Source organism: Boleophthalmus pectinirostris, unplaced genomic scaffold (assembly GCF_026225935.1).
Source record: "Boleophthalmus pectinirostris isolate CB_2022bp ecotype Guang Dong unplaced genomic scaffold, ASM2622593v1 HiC_scaffold_15, whole genome shotgun sequence".
In the NCBI taxonomy this organism is placed as follows: Eukaryota; Metazoa; Chordata; class Actinopteri; order Gobiiformes; family Gobiidae; genus Boleophthalmus; species Boleophthalmus pectinirostris.
Genome location: NW_026571070.1, coordinates 16,165,716 through 16,182,904, shown reverse-complemented (window position 1 = coordinate 16,182,904; position 17,189 = coordinate 16,165,716). Strand labels below are relative to the sequence as shown.

Here is a 17,189-nt window from a genome sequence, read left to right as displayed (position 1 = left end):
AATGGAAAGTATTCAGTATTAAGCTCAAAATATATCTCTTGTTTACAGTGTACATGATTGAGTAATGTTGATTCAGATCCATAATTCTCTGGCCAAGGGAAGCCCAGTCGATGCCTTTTCTCTTGGCAGGAGTTTACAGGGACATGAAAATCTGCATTACATTGAGACAGCTACAAGCCATATGACATTTTACACTCTAAAGTCCCCCAGAGACTTAGGTCATTCCAATTTCCAACCAAAATATTATTTTCAGATTCGCTAATTTATATCCCCCACCTGTGTCAGCAGAAAGTCATTTTGAATATTGATGATGTTATTTTTTCTGTAACATTAATACAGAACCTCCCCTCTCTCTCTGTGCAGGCATGGCTGCAGAGGTATGGGTACCTCCCTCCTGCAGACCCCAGGATGTCAGTGCTGCGCTCGGCCAGAGTCATGCACTCGGCTATCGCTGCCATGCAGCGCCGCTACGGCCTCAACGTCACAGGGAGTCTGGACAGCACCACCATGGAGTGAGTTACACTGAGCCTGCTACACTATATATACAACACTGTTTATATGTGTAAATGTGTCTGTGGACAGCACCGCACTGGAGTCACTTACACTCAGGCTACTACACTATACAACACTATTTATATATGCATATATATATGGACAGCAGCACACTGGAGTAAGTTACTCTGACACCACAACACTGTTGATTTGTGTATGTGTATAAGATGTCACTACACTGCTCTGCAGTTTTGAACTTATTAATTGATTAAAGAAAAGACCTCGACAAACATACATTCCTATTGTGAGTGGGGTTGTCTCTCCACAGATCTGACCCACAACTTGGATTGTCTCCTCCATGGAGAAAGTCAAGTTTAGTGCCATACCATCTATACAAAACAATAACATATCCATGGTGACAAGTCAGTGCCAGACTTTTCACTAAAAAGGTTACATAGTGTGCCTTTAAAATGCCACATTTTGAAGTGTTGATTTGACATCTTGCAGCAGCGGTTTGTGTGATGTAAGTTCTTGTTAAACTCCACTCAGTGCTCTGGGTATTTACTCAGTGAAGGGACGGTCTGTTACTCCCCCTGTTTCACATTGTAGCAGACACATAGTTTCCCTGACATGGATTAAGTGTCCCCTTTTAATTTGATCAAAGCTCTCTTTACTCAGACTACACCTCCGTTTGTCAGATCAGAGGCTGAAAATATGAACACTGCACAGAGGAGACAGAGGAGCAGCCACTCGCTCTCTCAAACTTAGGCTTTTTACAATGAGACCCTCACAAGTGCTTCAAAGGAAATGTCCTGTTTAAACTTAACTCAAAGAGACAGGCAGTGTTGTACGCTCTTCAAACAGATGTTTAACCTGAGAGACTGCATTCAATTACCTTTGGAGTTACGTACAAGGGCAGGCAGAGTTCATCAGACTATTAAAATTTTTATCTCATTTCTGTAGAATAATTAATGATGGAATACCAAAAATGTATGGTTGGATTTCCAAAGATTAGTATTATCATAGCTGAAATGTCTATTATCTCTTTAATGTATTTGTTCATAGATGTTGTGGCCTGTCATGGAACTTATAGCACAGAAGGAGGGCAAGTCTAGTTAAATACAAAAATACAGCTTTAAAAATCACTCCATGTCATGGGCTATACTTTCACATGCAATAAATCCCCTCATCTCCCAGTCTAATTGAATTCTTATGGGAGACCTTTAACCAGATTCCTGTAACCTCCAAATCACTAAAACTGTGCTCAGTGACATTTGTGCCCACCAACACTGAAATACCATCCGCTCCACAAATAGCAATGAGCTCAAATCGTCCGCTCAGCTGTGAAATCGCACTGTGGGGGCCAGCGGTGAGGCAGGCAACAGCTGTCTCACCACTGCCTACAAACACAATGAAATGTGATCGGCTAAAGATGCTAACGGCATGCTAACGGCATGCTAACAGTATGCTAACAATATGCTAACGGTATGCTAACAATATGCCTGTCTTGTTTTTTACCCCTCTATGCTTTCCTTGTTGATGTAGCGATGACACGATAAGGTGAGATGCTATTTCTATAACATCTGGATTGTTTGCACTGGTTATGGTGTGAATGAGTATCGCATGATAAAGGCTAGTTATCATAATAAACGTGCAATGACGATTAAGCTAACGTTGTTTTTGGTCTTGTAGGTGGATGAGGAAGCCCAGATGTGGGGTCCCGGACCAGATAGGGGGGTCATCTCGATTTAACGTCAGGAAAAAGCGGTACGCCCTCACGGGACAGAAGTGGCAACATAAACATATCACATACAGGTGAGTGGACTCTTTTACATGGTACTGAATCTAAAATGATCTTATTTAATTATTCCACAAATCTAAATAAATTGCAATTCATAATGACTTTGTGTGATATGTTCCAGGTTAATGTACATAACAACAGGTTTAGCGGGGTTAAAGGCCCTTCATTGCCGCTTGCAGCTGTAACTGGCTTTTATTGTGACAGATACTAGCTGTTAGAGCGAGAGTTAGAGTCTTTCAATGTCCAATTTTACTCATTTAAGCACTCATGAAATTTAAATAACTATGTAAAGTTTGTGAATCTATTTAAGTTTTCAAACTTTTAATACACGATGCTGCTCAGTGCAAAGGAGCTTTCAATAGGGTTTAATTATGGAATAAGTTGTCATCTTATCGTCAAGAATGTAATCGGAATCTTAAATGTTCAGTAGGATAAAATGCATTTTCAACCACTAGTGAACTGTGAAGCCAGTGCTGATTAGTTTACACTTACCAATCACGTTTTTTTGGTTTGACATTATAGCAATACTTAGGCTACGTTCAGACTGCAGCCTGAAGTGACCCAAGTCCGAATGTTTCGCCCCTTTGCGATCTGTATCTGATCTTTTAATGACAGTCTCAGCAGCACACATCTGATTTTTTTCAAATACGAACCAGGCCACTTGGATATGTGCTCCTAAAACCAATACATATCTGATCTTTGACATGTGACTTCAGTCTGAACGGCCAGGTCACATTCATCCCACCTACACGTCACAAATGTACACAAAGGTTCTTCTCGTCATACGAAAAATGTGTATGAACTCCGTATCAGTGAAGCAGTGAAGCACATAGCAATCCCACCACTCTTGGCTGCGACTCTGCACCCACAAGTTCCTTTCTACGGACGTGGCTTCCACTGCCCCACAAAACACCACGGCCAAAAACCTCGTCCTTCTCCTTCTCAATCTCCTCCTTAAAACAAATAAGCTGTTCATGTTCTGGCTCCGGTGCGACGGCAACTTTAAAATTGCCAGGTGCTCAGTGCTAGCATGCGGGACTCTTTTGGAGCATTTAAAGTTCACACTGGAGATCACATACAAGTTATACTGAATTGGAAATGTGAACGACCTTGCAAAAAAATCTGATTTCATAAAAAAAATCCAAATTGATCATTGAGCCCTGGTGTCTGAACGTAGCCTTTGTGTTCTAGCTTCATGTCACTCCAGTGCGAATCACTACATAAATATCATGATAAAGTCAAGTCTTCAGTGACGTTACAGTGATTAAAGTGAAATGCATGGATAAAATGGAAGAAATGGGTGACTAAAGCCTTGTACAGTGGCATGTCCCTTAGAGGCTCCAGTATCTGCAGAATCACACTGAAAACACGTGCATAGCCTCGCCCGTGGGACTTACACTGACCTTTTCATGGTGATACAGATCTGGCAACAAGACAAGGATCTCTCTCATCTCCTGCTCTCTGCTTTTAACGACTGCTCCCCTAATCCCACCAAGAAATTTATTAGGAAACTTTGAACCGCTCCCCAACTTTTACAATAATGTGGAGTTAATTACTATCATTCACTACTAGCTTATAAAACCCAATCCATAACATCTGCAGTCAACTTTCACAGTAAAATCAGCTACAAATCTCAAATGCCCTGAAACTATAAATGCAACTGCAACTTAAAAGTGCATTGTGTAACTTGTTTCTATGGATATGTCATTGCTCTGCCTGGAATGTTCCACAGTCTGACATTAAACAGCTCTACCTTAGATATATTCAATTACAGGTGGTTTTACAGCTTAGAAATACCAAAAAACAACAGACTTTTCTCTGAGCAGGGTTGCCTCTCCACAGATCTGACCTGTAACTTGGTCTGGAAGATAGAAAGCCTTAAACAGATGGAAAGCCTGTGAAACATTCCAGACAAAGCAATAACATTTTGTGGAGAAAAGCATTTGATGGACCCTCCATCATAAAAGTTGTACAATACGCCTTTAATAGATTATTGTTTGGAATACATTCATGCAGGCCTGTTATGCTTTAGTGCATGCTTCAAAAATTTAAATGTTTTTTTTTACAATCAGATGTAACATTTGTGAAAGACTGCGATTATCTAGGTCATTGAACAACACCCTTTTGTCATGAAAAATCAAAAACACTTCAACATTTCAGACATGTACAAATGGTATTAGTTGTGTTAGTGCAAAGGGAAAAAAAAGTAATTGGTAGTATATTTGAAGAGATTAAATAGCCCACATTACGCTATTTCCTGACGTTATAATGCTGTTTTCTCATCCTACCTGGAGTTGTGTTTTGTTTCATTCACACGTTTAACACACAAACCTGCCCTGGAATTGCCAATCTCTATTAACAAAAGGTAAAAAGCATTCTGATCTTTGGAGATGTCGACAAACTAATAATACAAGATTACTCAAACATGTGTGAATGAAACAAAACACAACACAACTCTGGGTATGTTTTTGATTCAGTAACAGCATTATAGGATGAATTGCAGTTCACGGGAGTCAGTTTTGTGTAATATAGGACCTTTAAAATAAATAAGCACATGTAGGAAATGGTTGCTCATACCCGCGTTTCAAAGAGTTCAGAATTCCCAACATCTTTTCAACACGCTATAGTATTTTATTATGTCTTTCCTTTCAGCACGGCCTTATATAGTCATACGTGTACTGTACAGTTGTATGGCTTGCCTCCAGCTTCATATATGTCATGGGATAATCCTGTAGATGTACGCTTGTTTTTAGTGCCTTGAGGATAGATGCATAAACTGTACTACATGGTAAACATAATCCGGGATCAGTGACCTGCTTTTGAATTGGCTCTGTGTCTGCGTGCTAAAATCTGACGCTGTTTGGACTGCGTTTAAATCCAAAATGAGCAGTTTGTTAGGGTGGAAACGCAGAGTTGGACGTAGAAAGCTGAGAGCGGAGGAAACCCCGGTGGACTGGCTCAGATTAAGATTATATAACAGGACAGGGGCTTTTTGACCGGGTTTGTGTAGAGAATGTGATTGAGCTCAGGCTGCGTCGGTCATCAGATGTGTCTACAGCTGCTCCCTTTGTTCAGAATTAGTGCAGTGCTCCTCTAACATGATAAAATGTGGTCTCTATGGAGTGTTTTTATTTACTTATAATCAGACTCCATACATAATTTGTGGCTGTTTTAATGATTCTTAATGTTAGGGTTATCTTGAATATTATTATTATTCAGAAACTGGCTTGTTATTAAAGATGCATTGTGTCGAGTTGTCTCTAAAAATGAAAATGAAAATTAGATGCTAATTTGAGCAAGAATTGTTTCTGAAAAAATAAAAAAGTTTACAGAAATGTGTTTTTTTTTATATTATCATTGTGATATTGAAATCATTATTGAGCCCTTTTCTTAGTGCTGTCACAGTAAACACTCAATTTTGGTGCTAAGTACTTTGAGTTTTAGAAATAGTATTTTAATAAGAGAAAATAATCATGTTTTGCAGATAGTTGTCATAACAGTCATGTCATTTAAAACACAGCATTGTTTTTGTATCAATCCCCAATGTAACAAAACAATACCACAGCACAACATATTTTACTCTAAGAAAAAAACTGAAGATTTAACCTCTTCAAGTGACATTATTTGTGTTTGTCTGTTGGATTTTTTCATTAACCGAGCTCCAAAATAATCTTTGAAAACACGCTTGGCATTTGGAGAGGTGAAGGTAAAGCGTGGTGGTGCCTCAGGTGTGTGCTGGTTCCAGAGCCCACACACGGGGGCTGCTGCACGGGGCAGTAATTAGCTTCATACCCCCCTCTGTTACCCCTCTCCCTGCACCTCTCTCCCTCTCCAGGCTCCCTCTCTCTTCCTGTACACAAGATCCGGCGTATTATCACCTCACAACATTGACCTATATTTGTTACTTCATTCCAGAGAAGGTTATAACATATTTCTTTCTTTCTTTTTTTTTTTTTTAAACAATTTTTGTACTGTGGTGATGTTATGGTTTTGTCTGGAGTGTTTCACACTATGGTATTAAACCGTTCTACCTTCATGGAGACCAAAACAGACCAACGTACAGGTCAGATCTGCGGAGAGGTGACCCCATTCACAGTCAGAATGCATGTTTTTGCATTTTTTTGAGCTATAAAATGTAAGGTGGAGCTGTTTAATGTCATATTGTGGAACATTCCAGGCAGAGCAATGGCATAACCATAGAAACAAGCACTTCTAATCAAACATTTTTTGCTGAACAACTACTAACTGCTAAAATCCTTAAATCCTTGGTATAGTCACTTCACAACTGCATGTAATGGAAAGAAATGATTTATTTTTGAACAGTGTTGCAACAATATCCCATTGTATGTTTTTCTCTTAATATATTTTAAGTTCAGTGTTCCCATTTACTGAAAGATGACTATACCATAGATTTCTGTAACATGCCAATCCCTAAACAGGTCTAAACTGGAGGACTGCATGAACCATGACCTAGGTGAGGACTATAATTATGTCAAGTTTATTTTAGCTGCTAAATAAAATAACAGTTAGAATGCAATGTGTAGAATAGATCCTTCTAATGCTTATTGTTAAAGGCCCATATTACGCAAATTTGACTCTTGTGAGATTTAGGTCATGCTATAATGTCGTTTTACCTCATCAAAAACATACTTGGAGTTGTGTTTTGTTTCAGTTACACATGTTTGAGTAACCCTGGTTTATTATTCTGTCTACATCTCCAGCTCAAAATGCACTATTACAGCTACCTTTTTACCTTTTGCTCAGTACAGATTGGCAATTCCAGTGCTAAAATCATCCAGAAGATTCTAGTGAATGTGTATGGCGTTTAAAAACACAGCGGAGCACTTCCTGTATCACCACATGACATAACAAGATGAGCGTTTTAAGTTAGAGAGAAGAACTCAGCCTAAATATGCAGGGTTTCTGTGGTAAACATATTTAAATGAAACAAAACACTACTCCAGCAATGTTTGTGATGAAGAAACAACATTATGGCATAATATAGTTCTAATTTGCATTCTGTTTAACAAAGTCTGAGCCATATGACAAAAATAGTTTACAATTATCACCTATGATATTGCAACAATTATCGCAGTTATCCCACACGCAGAGCTTTGGCAAAACATTCACTCTAAACCAGGCTCATACACTCTGACTGACTGCTGTGAAAGCTTCCTATTGTCATTATAGTAAAAAGTAAAAATAAAAACAAGATTTAGACATACCCTTCAGCGAAACATATGGGTCAGCTGATATTGATTTGTACGCACGATGTTTCCTTATTTAATGACTGTGTAGCGTGAGTTTAGCCTTTCTCTGTCTGCCCTACACGAGCACTTGAGAACACAAAAGGCTATTTCAGCTGCCTGTATAAAGTGGCCTAATCAGACAGACAGCTTACAATGCACCACTTCAGCTCATATTCAAGAGAAATGACTTCTGGGAAATATTGCTCCCAAGAGACAGCTTCCCTAGAACTTTTAAGGACAACATATGCTAATTGGGGATGAATACGCACAGCAAAATAAAAGGCAAAATAAACAGTAGTGATGGATTTTTTGTTTTGTTCCGATACTGATTACTACTACAGCAATGATTTGATACAGATATCACTGAGTTTTCTATTAAAATGTATTGTAACTCTTGCCTGGTTTCGAGACTACACACTTCTTTAGTACTTTAAGAAGATGTGATTTTCAGATGACCATGATTGACAGGTGGATTAGCCAATCAGGGACATACATGATCAGTCTGTATCGAAACAAATATGACTGCTTATGAGTATAGATGTTACAATACACAGAAATATTGTGATATTGTATCGTCAAAAGTCTCTCAATAATATCATGGACCATCACAATATATCAAATTACAAGTTTCTTTGCTTAAATTAATAGTTTTGGTGCAGCAATTGCTAAAAAAAAAAGAGGGAACTACACAGACCATGAACCTTTGCTCCATTTCAGTGTAGACTGCATGAAGAAATAAGCACTTTTAAAGCTTAGTTATTTGGATTAAGTAATTAAGGCATTTTAAGAGGAGAAAGTAGGATATTCACAATTTTGTTAACCTCCAAATATAAAAAATATCACAAATATTGTATCGTGAGATGTATATCGTGAAAATATCGTACCGAGAGATGTGAATATCGTTACATCCCTACGTACAAGGAAATGTAGTATCAATAAGTATCAGCATTTTTTGCATTGGATTGACTGATCTGCCCAACAGTAATTAAAAAGTGATCAAATATACGTTTCCTTAAATTGATTACGGTAGTGTTACAGTTTGGGGTTAGCGTCAGGTATGGTATGGTACACCGATAAAGTCTTCAATTCTTGTTTTTTCACCTCAGTTGAATGAACACCCAAACAAGATGTAAACGTCTGAATAATATTTTCTTCTATCTCGTGTTTACTCTGCAATGAATAAAGCCCTGAGAACACATACTGTACTGTCACAAGCCATACTTTCCCTGACCCAGATCTTTTTGCTTTTACAAACTATTCTTTAATGTTTTGGTGCTTTGTCATAGTGGATAGTAATGGTAACCTTGGTGATATTGTACAACCATACATCTTTTCAGCATTTTCTTGCTTTGTGCTTTTTGTGCGTTTGGCCTCGTTCTATTGTATTGCGTTTATTGGTGTCTAGACTAGTGCGTAGATAATAACATAGATATGAAACTAGACAGAAGTAATTACTACAAAGTATCTAAAACCAAAACAAATTAGTGTTCAAAGTTTTATTTTATTTTTCATTTAGAAGTGCATTGTGTAACTTTTCTGATTGAGCTTCCATTAAATGCTTTTTTTCCGTGGTTATGTTATGGCTTTGTCTGGAATGTTTCCCCTTTCTATCTTCATGGAGACCAAACCGGACCAAGTTACAGGTCAGATCTGCGGAGAGACAACCCCGCTCACAGTCAGAATGCCTGTTTTTATGTATTTTGTGCTCTATAAAACCACTTGTAATCGAATAAATGTAATGTAGAGCTGTTTAATATATCATAACTTTCCAAGCAGAGAAATGTCATATCCATAGAAACATGCACTTCTAATCAATCTTATTTTCAGTTTTTCTTTTAACCTTTTTAAGATTATGCAAATTGAATGAACATTTGTCAAAAAATAATAATGAAAAACAAAATTACCACATATTTCTATCAGTCAAAATTATTTCATCCAGCACGGTCTCATATCATCTTTAGTCGAGCTAAATAAACATTTGTGTCCCGGTTTCCTTCTCACCTTTTCAGAGTGATTTGGTAATTAAAAGTTGCACTAATTTAAATCTGCACCATGTAATTTGCCCTGCAGCTGACTCTTCACTGCACATAAAAGAAACTCGCTCAAGTCAAGTAACGTTCTGCTTAGATTCGTTCACATTAGAGGAGGTTGACAGGCTGTCTGCTGAAGGGGCTTTCAGGGGAAGACGAGGCAAATCGTATATACAACAGTAACAAGTAGAAATGTCAACAAACAGTTAGAGTAGAGGTAGTAGTAATAGTAGGAGTAGTAGGAGTAGGTGTAGTAGTAGGAGTAGTAGTAGGATTAGTAATAAGAGTAGGAGTAGTAAGAGTAGTTGGAGCTGGAGTAGTAGGAATACTAGTAGTAGAAGTAGTAGGAGTTGTAGGAGTAGTAGTAGTAGTAGTAGTAGGAGTAGTAGGAGTAGTAGTAGTTGGAGTAGTAGGAATAGTAGTAGTAGGAGTAGTAGGAGTTGGAGTAGCAGGAATAGTAGTAGGAGTAGGACTTGGAGTAGTAGGAATAGTAGTAGTAGGAGTAGTAGGAAAAGTAGTAGTAGGTCTAGTAGTAGGAGAAGTAGAGGGAGTAGCAGGAGTAAGAGGTGTAGTAGAATAGGAGTAGTAGTACTGATAGTACTTTCACAGTTGGAAAAGTACTGGAATATGTATGAATATGTGTAAGACATGCTTGCATGCATCACTAGTGTGTACAAGTGTTGTAGTAGTAGTATTCATTACTAGTAGTAGTAGTAGTTTTAGTAGTGGTAGTACTAGCTGGAGAAGTAGAAAGAAATGCTTGTATGCATCACTAGTGTTGCAGTAGTATGCAACATTTTCCTATTCAAAGTATGTAACATTTAGTTAATTTGTTATTTTTGTTAATCACTATGTTCTCATTTATCATTCTGAAATCCATGGATTAGCAGTAGTAGCAGTAGATGTATTTTTTAAGATTTTATCCAGTTATAAAAGTTTGTTACTACTTATTTATTACTACCACAACTACTACTATTAAAAGTCCTGCTGTTGCTGTTGCTGCTGCTACTGTCACCGTTAACCTTACATAAACTATTGTGTTACAACTACTTAGTATTTGACTTCTTTACTTCTTCTACTGCTTAGATGCTGCGTGCAAACCATTTAACTCTCTGGTTCACCTCCCAACAGTAAAACCTCCCTTAATAGAGCTGAAATATTTAGTCCTGGAGCGAACCCGTCTCTCCTCTCTGTGATTGGCTGTTGGCTCTGGAGCTCCCAGCGTGCACCGGGCTGTTGATAATCCTTAATTAGAAAATCAAATCCAGAGGCAGGAAGTGGTCTCATCTTGTGCACACCTGCCTCAGCTCCGGTCCACCGGGGGGAGCCAGCTGTTCTCAGACTCAAGCGCACCATTTAGCTCTCAGCTGGGGGCAAAAACAATGGAGGAGGAAGCAGTGACAGGTTTTTGTTTGTGAACTGACACCGTGTAGATTCATATCCCCTCTAAAAGCTATTCTCATCGGTCTGTATTATGTTGTTTGGATTAAAAATATTGCAGTGTGCCGAGGAAGCAGTGTTTGAATGTTGATTTTTAACTAGCCAGTCACTGCGATTTCTGGCTCTCCTCTCTATATGCAAATTATGGGCAACACACTGGATTAGCAGTTGACAATTTGCCTTATAACAATAAAGTCCTGGGTTCAGTTCCCAGACCAGATGGGGCATTTCTGTCTGGAGTGGAGTTTCTGTGTGGCTATGTTGTTGCTCCTACCACAGGAACATCTTTTTTGGTTTTTTTTTATATTTTTGATTGGCTGATATTTAAACTCTTTAGCATATCGGCCTTAAAGAATATGCATAAAGTTTATTTGAGCACACTGCATAGCCAGTAAAACAGGGCTGTGGAGGTGTTTGTAACAAATTCCAATTATATAATTTGGTGAAAATAAGCAAAACTGCCCCTACACATTGGCCCACAAATATCAGTAGAGCTCATCAGCCATTGGTTGCTCTGGATTTAAAAAAAATCACACTAATCGGGCTGATTTAGTAGATTTGAAACGTCTAACCAAATGTTTGTCTCACTAGTAGACTGATATCGTAACACTGATTTTCTTCTTCTTCTCCTGTGCCCGTCCAGCATAAAAAACGTCACCCCCAAAGTTGGCGCAGAGGAGACCCACGACGCCATCAGACGAGCGTTCGACGTGTGGCAGAATGTTACTCCGCTGCGCTTCGAGGCCGTGCCCTACAGCGAACTGGAGCGCAGCAAGAAGGACGTGGACATCACCATCATCTTCGCCTCAGGTTTCCACGGCGACAGCTCACCTTTCGACGGCGAGGGCGGCTTCCTGGCACACGCATATTTCCCCGGGCCTGGAATTGGAGGCGACACCCATTTTGATTCGGACGAGCCGTGGACGCTGGGAAACCCCAATCATGACGGTAAGGTTGGTTGTTTGTTGTTGTGATATTTTCGGTAAATGGGGCCGTAATGGCGCTGTGTGGTTTGGTTTCAGGCAGGTTACAGGATAAATAAAATCCTCTGCTTCACTCCAGAGACAGACCACAGCAGTTTATAGCTCCTCTGTTACTGCAGCTGAGTTCACACATCGCTCTGGGGGGACACCACACTTAGATTTCCTTTGCACTGTTCAAAAGAACACAGAAATGTTCTATAATTAGTGTTAATGGTTCTTGCTAAATCACATCTTTCTGTTTGGGTATGAATATGGGAATATTTTACGACTATTGATTTGATAAGACCATGCAATTTCCGGCATATGCTTTATTTTTAACAATGTGCTAAGTAGCTTTTGTGGTAAGTACGTTTGCTGGCATTAAACTTATTTATTGTGCTAAATTATTAAAGTGTTTTTATTGCTCAAAAGTTGCATGAAAAAATATGTATTCTTACTGTTAAGTCTTACTTCTCCACAGATCTGGCCTGTAACTTGTTCTAGTGGTACCACCTGCTTGTCTCTATAGGAACTGATGAGTTTAATGCCACATTGTGAAACATCAAGGCAAGCACAGATTACATATAAATGGACAAAGTGAACCCAATAGGTGTTCCCAGTGTGTTCCAAATAGGAAGTGAGCGCAGGTGTGCTTTCAGCTCCACCAACTCCAGCTCCAATTCACTTTGTATTGTATCGTCATGTTGGTCTTAAAATGTTCACATTAATCTACATGCTTCTAGTGTTTTTATTTGGCTATTTGTCCATAAATCAATTCTTATTCTAATATAGAACTTAGCTCCAAATTCTCTGCTATAACTGAGGCCTCGATGAGCTTCATTTGACTGGAGTTGAGTGTTATGGGTGATGTAACACTCCTTTAGTCCACTTCTTTCTACAGTCTATGCCATGAAGACAAGCAGGTGGCAGACTGTCGAGAAAAATGACCTACTAGGGCTGGGTATCATTAAGAAGTTGCTGATACGATACATACCCCGATACATAGGTCACGATATAATACATATCTTTATACACTGCCCTTTAGACTCGATACGATATATTTCAAATTGATTCGATGCGGTTCTATAAAAAATAATGGCTAAATCATGGCTGTGATCTTTGTTAAACCACTTCTTGTGCAAAGTTCATATGAAACACGCCCATTTTAATCATAAAAACAAGGAAAATGTCAAATGTGTTGCATAAACAAGTTTCCTTCCTCTAAACAAGCAACAAAACTATAACGGTGTAACGCTGTAACTGTAAATAATTTAGTTAAATATACCAAAAAATACTCTTGGTGATATATATCCATACAGTAGCCGACGATATCAATACTGTATCATAACAATAAACGATATGATACATCGATATTTAAATATTTTTGCTCATCGCTTGTATCTAGTACCTTTATGCAAAACATAGAAAAGCTCTATTTTAATGTATGAGTGATTATGTTGTTTATTGACACACTAACTAAATTAATAGATATTTATATAAGCTTATCTATTAGCATTATTCTTATTATCCATTTTCACTGGAGATTCTAATAGTTTTTGGCGTATGTTTAATGTTGTTATTTATGTAGTCATTTTGGTCTACTTCATGAAGCCCTGAATTGTAGCTTTGATCACAGCACATTTTCACGTCTTTATTTCAAATGCGCGGTGTAGTGTCAGCTCACAGTATTATGGCGATCACTCACGTAGGATTTAAGTCTCTTCAGCCTAAGCAGCTATTCTGTGCTCTGCTTTGATGCTCTAATACTTTGAGTCGATCTGACAAGAAATAAGTCTGTTGTTGAACTGTCACTGACTTCTGTGACACTGCGAGGACTAAGCTCCAGTGCTGCATTTGAACCCACCCCTGCTCTGTCTGTAATGAGTGATACAGGATAAAGACAGAAAGACAACACAGCAAAAAAACACTATAAATCTCGCTTAAACTGACTCAAATATGAATTATAGTTTGGATTTTAGTATCTTTTTGACCAGATTAAATTACTTATGTGGCTTATAATATTTCACTCATTTCAAGACATTTCTGATGGCTTTCTGGCTGACTGGTTATTGACATGATAAATTTTCTGATAATTTGACTTGAAATAAACTGTTATGTATTGAAACAAGTTCATCGTTTGTAAAATTGACCTCTTCAAAACATACTTGGCTTTGTGTTTTGTTTCATTCACACATGTTTGAGTAACCCTCCATTATTATTCTGTTTACATCTCCAAAATGCTCTGTTCCACCTTGTTTTAGGATGTAACAATATCCAAATTTCTTCGTATGATATTTTTCACGGTACAATTTTTGTTGCGATATTTTGTGGAGGCTAACAAAACTGTTAATATGATACTTTTTTCCTCTTAAAATGCCTTGACAAGACTTAATCCAAAGAACTAAGACTTAAAAGTGTTTAGGACTGAGATTTCTTCATGTAGTCGACACTGAAATGGAGCAAAGGATCATGGTCTATGTAGTTCCCTCTGTCTCTTTTTTTTTAGCTATTGCTGCACCATAACTCTTAATTTAAGCAAAGAGACTCATAATTCAATATATTGTGAGGGTCCACGATATTGTGAGAACTTTGACAATATTTTGGTTATTGTTATATCCCTAGTTCTTTAGTGTTTTCTGTTGAGAGAAGAACTCAGCCTAAATATGCTGGGTTTGTGTGTTAAATGTGTGAATGAAACAAAACACAACTCCGGGTTTGTGATGAAGAAACATTATAACAGATGAAAAAAATTGTGTAATATAGGCTTTTTATCTCTTCAAGAAATCCATTTTTGTTGTGTATGTGCAGCTTTTTTGCATTATTTTTCAGCAGGAGACAAAATGATGTTATATTTTGAATCGTGCGTTCAAATGCGATGTGTGAGTTGATCTTGTACTGCCTAAGGACTAAGTCAAGAGGAGTCATGACGCTGACAGAACCATGAGTCAAAACAATGACTGGAGCGAGTGATGGGTTTCAGAAATGAAAATGTGGTGAAAGGGAAGTGAGAACTGGATTTAAAAAAAGAAAAAAACTCTTTGGTGAAAACAGTGAAAGGATAAAAGAGCATGGTAGAGTATCTTAAGACAAATATTGGAAGTTCAAGAGCCTCACCAGAGAGACTGAGGAGAGGAAAGAAAAGGCAACATTTGAAGAGAAAGGAGGAAGAGAGATGGGAGATAGAGATAGAGAGAGATGGGAGAGACAAAGAAAGGGAGAGAGAGGGAATGAGAATGAAAGAGAGAAACGAAGGCAACATTTGAAGAGAAAAGACGAGAGAGACTGTGTGTAAAAGAGAAAGAGAGACAGCGAGAAAGGGAGGAAAAGCAAAGCCAGCATTTGAAGAGAAAGCAGGGTGGGAGAGACAGAGAGGAGGTGGGCTGAAAAAGAGAGAAAGATAGATGGAGCGAGGGAAGCAAATGTGACATGGGATGGCAAGAGAGAGGGGTGAAGAGAGAGAGTGCATGAAAGATTAAGCCAACATTTCATGAGAGGAAAGAGAAAGAAAGAGTAAGGGAAGAAGAAGAGAGAAAGATGCAGAAAGAAGGAGAGAGGGAGAGGAGAGTGAATGAGTGGGAGTAGTTAAGCACTATGTCGGAAATAGAAGTGAGGAACCTGGTGTTGAAGATTGAATTTCAAGCAGAGGCTTAGGCAATGTGTTATTTTTCTGCTTTTGAAAATGCATCGCAGACTAAGTAGCACGTAGTGGAGTAAGTATGGGAATGTTATTGCTTTGCGTGGAATGTTCCGCAGTATAGCATTAAACTTATCTATGCCCATGGTGGACAAGTATCAGCACAAGCACCTAAGATACAGATAAGATCGGTGAAGAAGCGACTACACTCACGGTAAGGATAGTAGAAAAGTTTAATGCCATACTGTGTGCCTGATTCATCAGCTGGTTTCACTTCGTAGAAACCGTCTGACCTCGCAGTGTTAGAATTTGTTCGCTCGACGGTAGGTGGGTACTTTTTATCATTTAACCAATCACTGCTATTTGGTCGTGGTATATGCAATGCGCTGCTAACGGGGCTAAGTGATATATTAAGCTTTTCCCAAATCCCGTAGGAAGAAGGGCAATAACATTTTTCCCCTTGATAAAATTCAGCAAACATTCTCTTTGTTCCGGCTTTAAATCTTCGATCTCAGGTATCGTTGACAACACTCAATATATGGCTCTTCGCTGATTGGCTGGTGCCCGAACTCGCACTTCCGGGGTTTTTGCGAACCGTCTATTGTATTTTGATTCCTGACTTAATTACTAGAGCGAAATTAAATTGAGCAGAAGTACTAGGTGGCGCCAGACGGGCTAATACTGTGAGACATTACAGACAAAACATTGCTATCATAAAGACAAGCAGGTGACGGACCCTCCACCAGAAAAGTTACATAATGCATCTTTAATCGCAGCTAATATTATTACTTAGACATTTACCCCAATAGAATCCAAATGATCCACGTCAGCAGGTGACCGCCCCACGTTCACCTGTCACATCCCGCTCCTGTCATCTCCGCTGTGGCACCTGCCATCACTGAAGCCTCTGATTCACGCCCCACAAACCCAACAACGGCGCTTTCTCTTCCTCCCCAGCCTCCAATACAATATTTATACAAGCCCGCTGCGCCCAGACTTCAGCGAAAACATCCCATAATAATGCATTCTCTTCTATTGCACACTCTACGCTACGCTTTTCCTGCCAAATATGAATCATGCAGTGCCCAATCCCAATAGCTCACTGTGGGGACGGAGAGAAGGGCCTATACTGTTACTTTAGATGAATTTTTGAAGTAAAAGTGATTCTTGGTACCCGTATAGCGACTTCGGCCCTGAGATATTGGATGTCTTTACATTTTTTACTTCCAGTTTGAAGCCAGAAAATGCTAATCTAAAGTGCTTTGTATTCCAGCCACATGCTTTCTCTTGGCACGGGGCTCAAAGCTGGAGGCAGTGTGCTGACTTTGGCTGGCCGCGATTACAGTAAAACACAATATTGATACAACTAGTACCACTGATACTGCACCAGCGCCATTACCATTTATAGTTGTAGGTCTTTTATCATTTGAAAGGTCCAAGTGCTTTTTTTAGACCCGCTTTTTCACACATTTTGAACTTTGGTGTGGAGATGTTGATCCATTATAAAGGTGCATTGTGTAACTTTTCCAGTGGAGAGTCCATCAAAAGCTTTTCTTCATCGTTGCTCATGTTATTGCTTTG

At 38.8% G+C, this 17,189-nt stretch overlaps 1 protein-coding gene across 1 annotated transcript in view; it reads left to right on the top strand.

Annotated features, from left to right (window-relative positions):
- The window catches only part of LOC110165362 (matrix metalloproteinase-16-like), a 120,230-nt gene that overhangs the window by 27,638 nt on the left and 75,403 nt on the right, over positions 1 to 17,189 (top strand). The window contains exons 2-4 of the mRNA XM_020930542.2: positions 364 to 512; positions 2,185 to 2,307; positions 11,656 to 11,960. Of these exons, the coding sequence (XP_020786201.1) occupies positions 364 to 512; positions 2,185 to 2,307; positions 11,656 to 11,960 (577 nt within the window). The remainder of the gene's footprint in view (positions 1 to 363; positions 513 to 2,184; positions 2,308 to 11,655; positions 11,961 to 17,189) is intronic.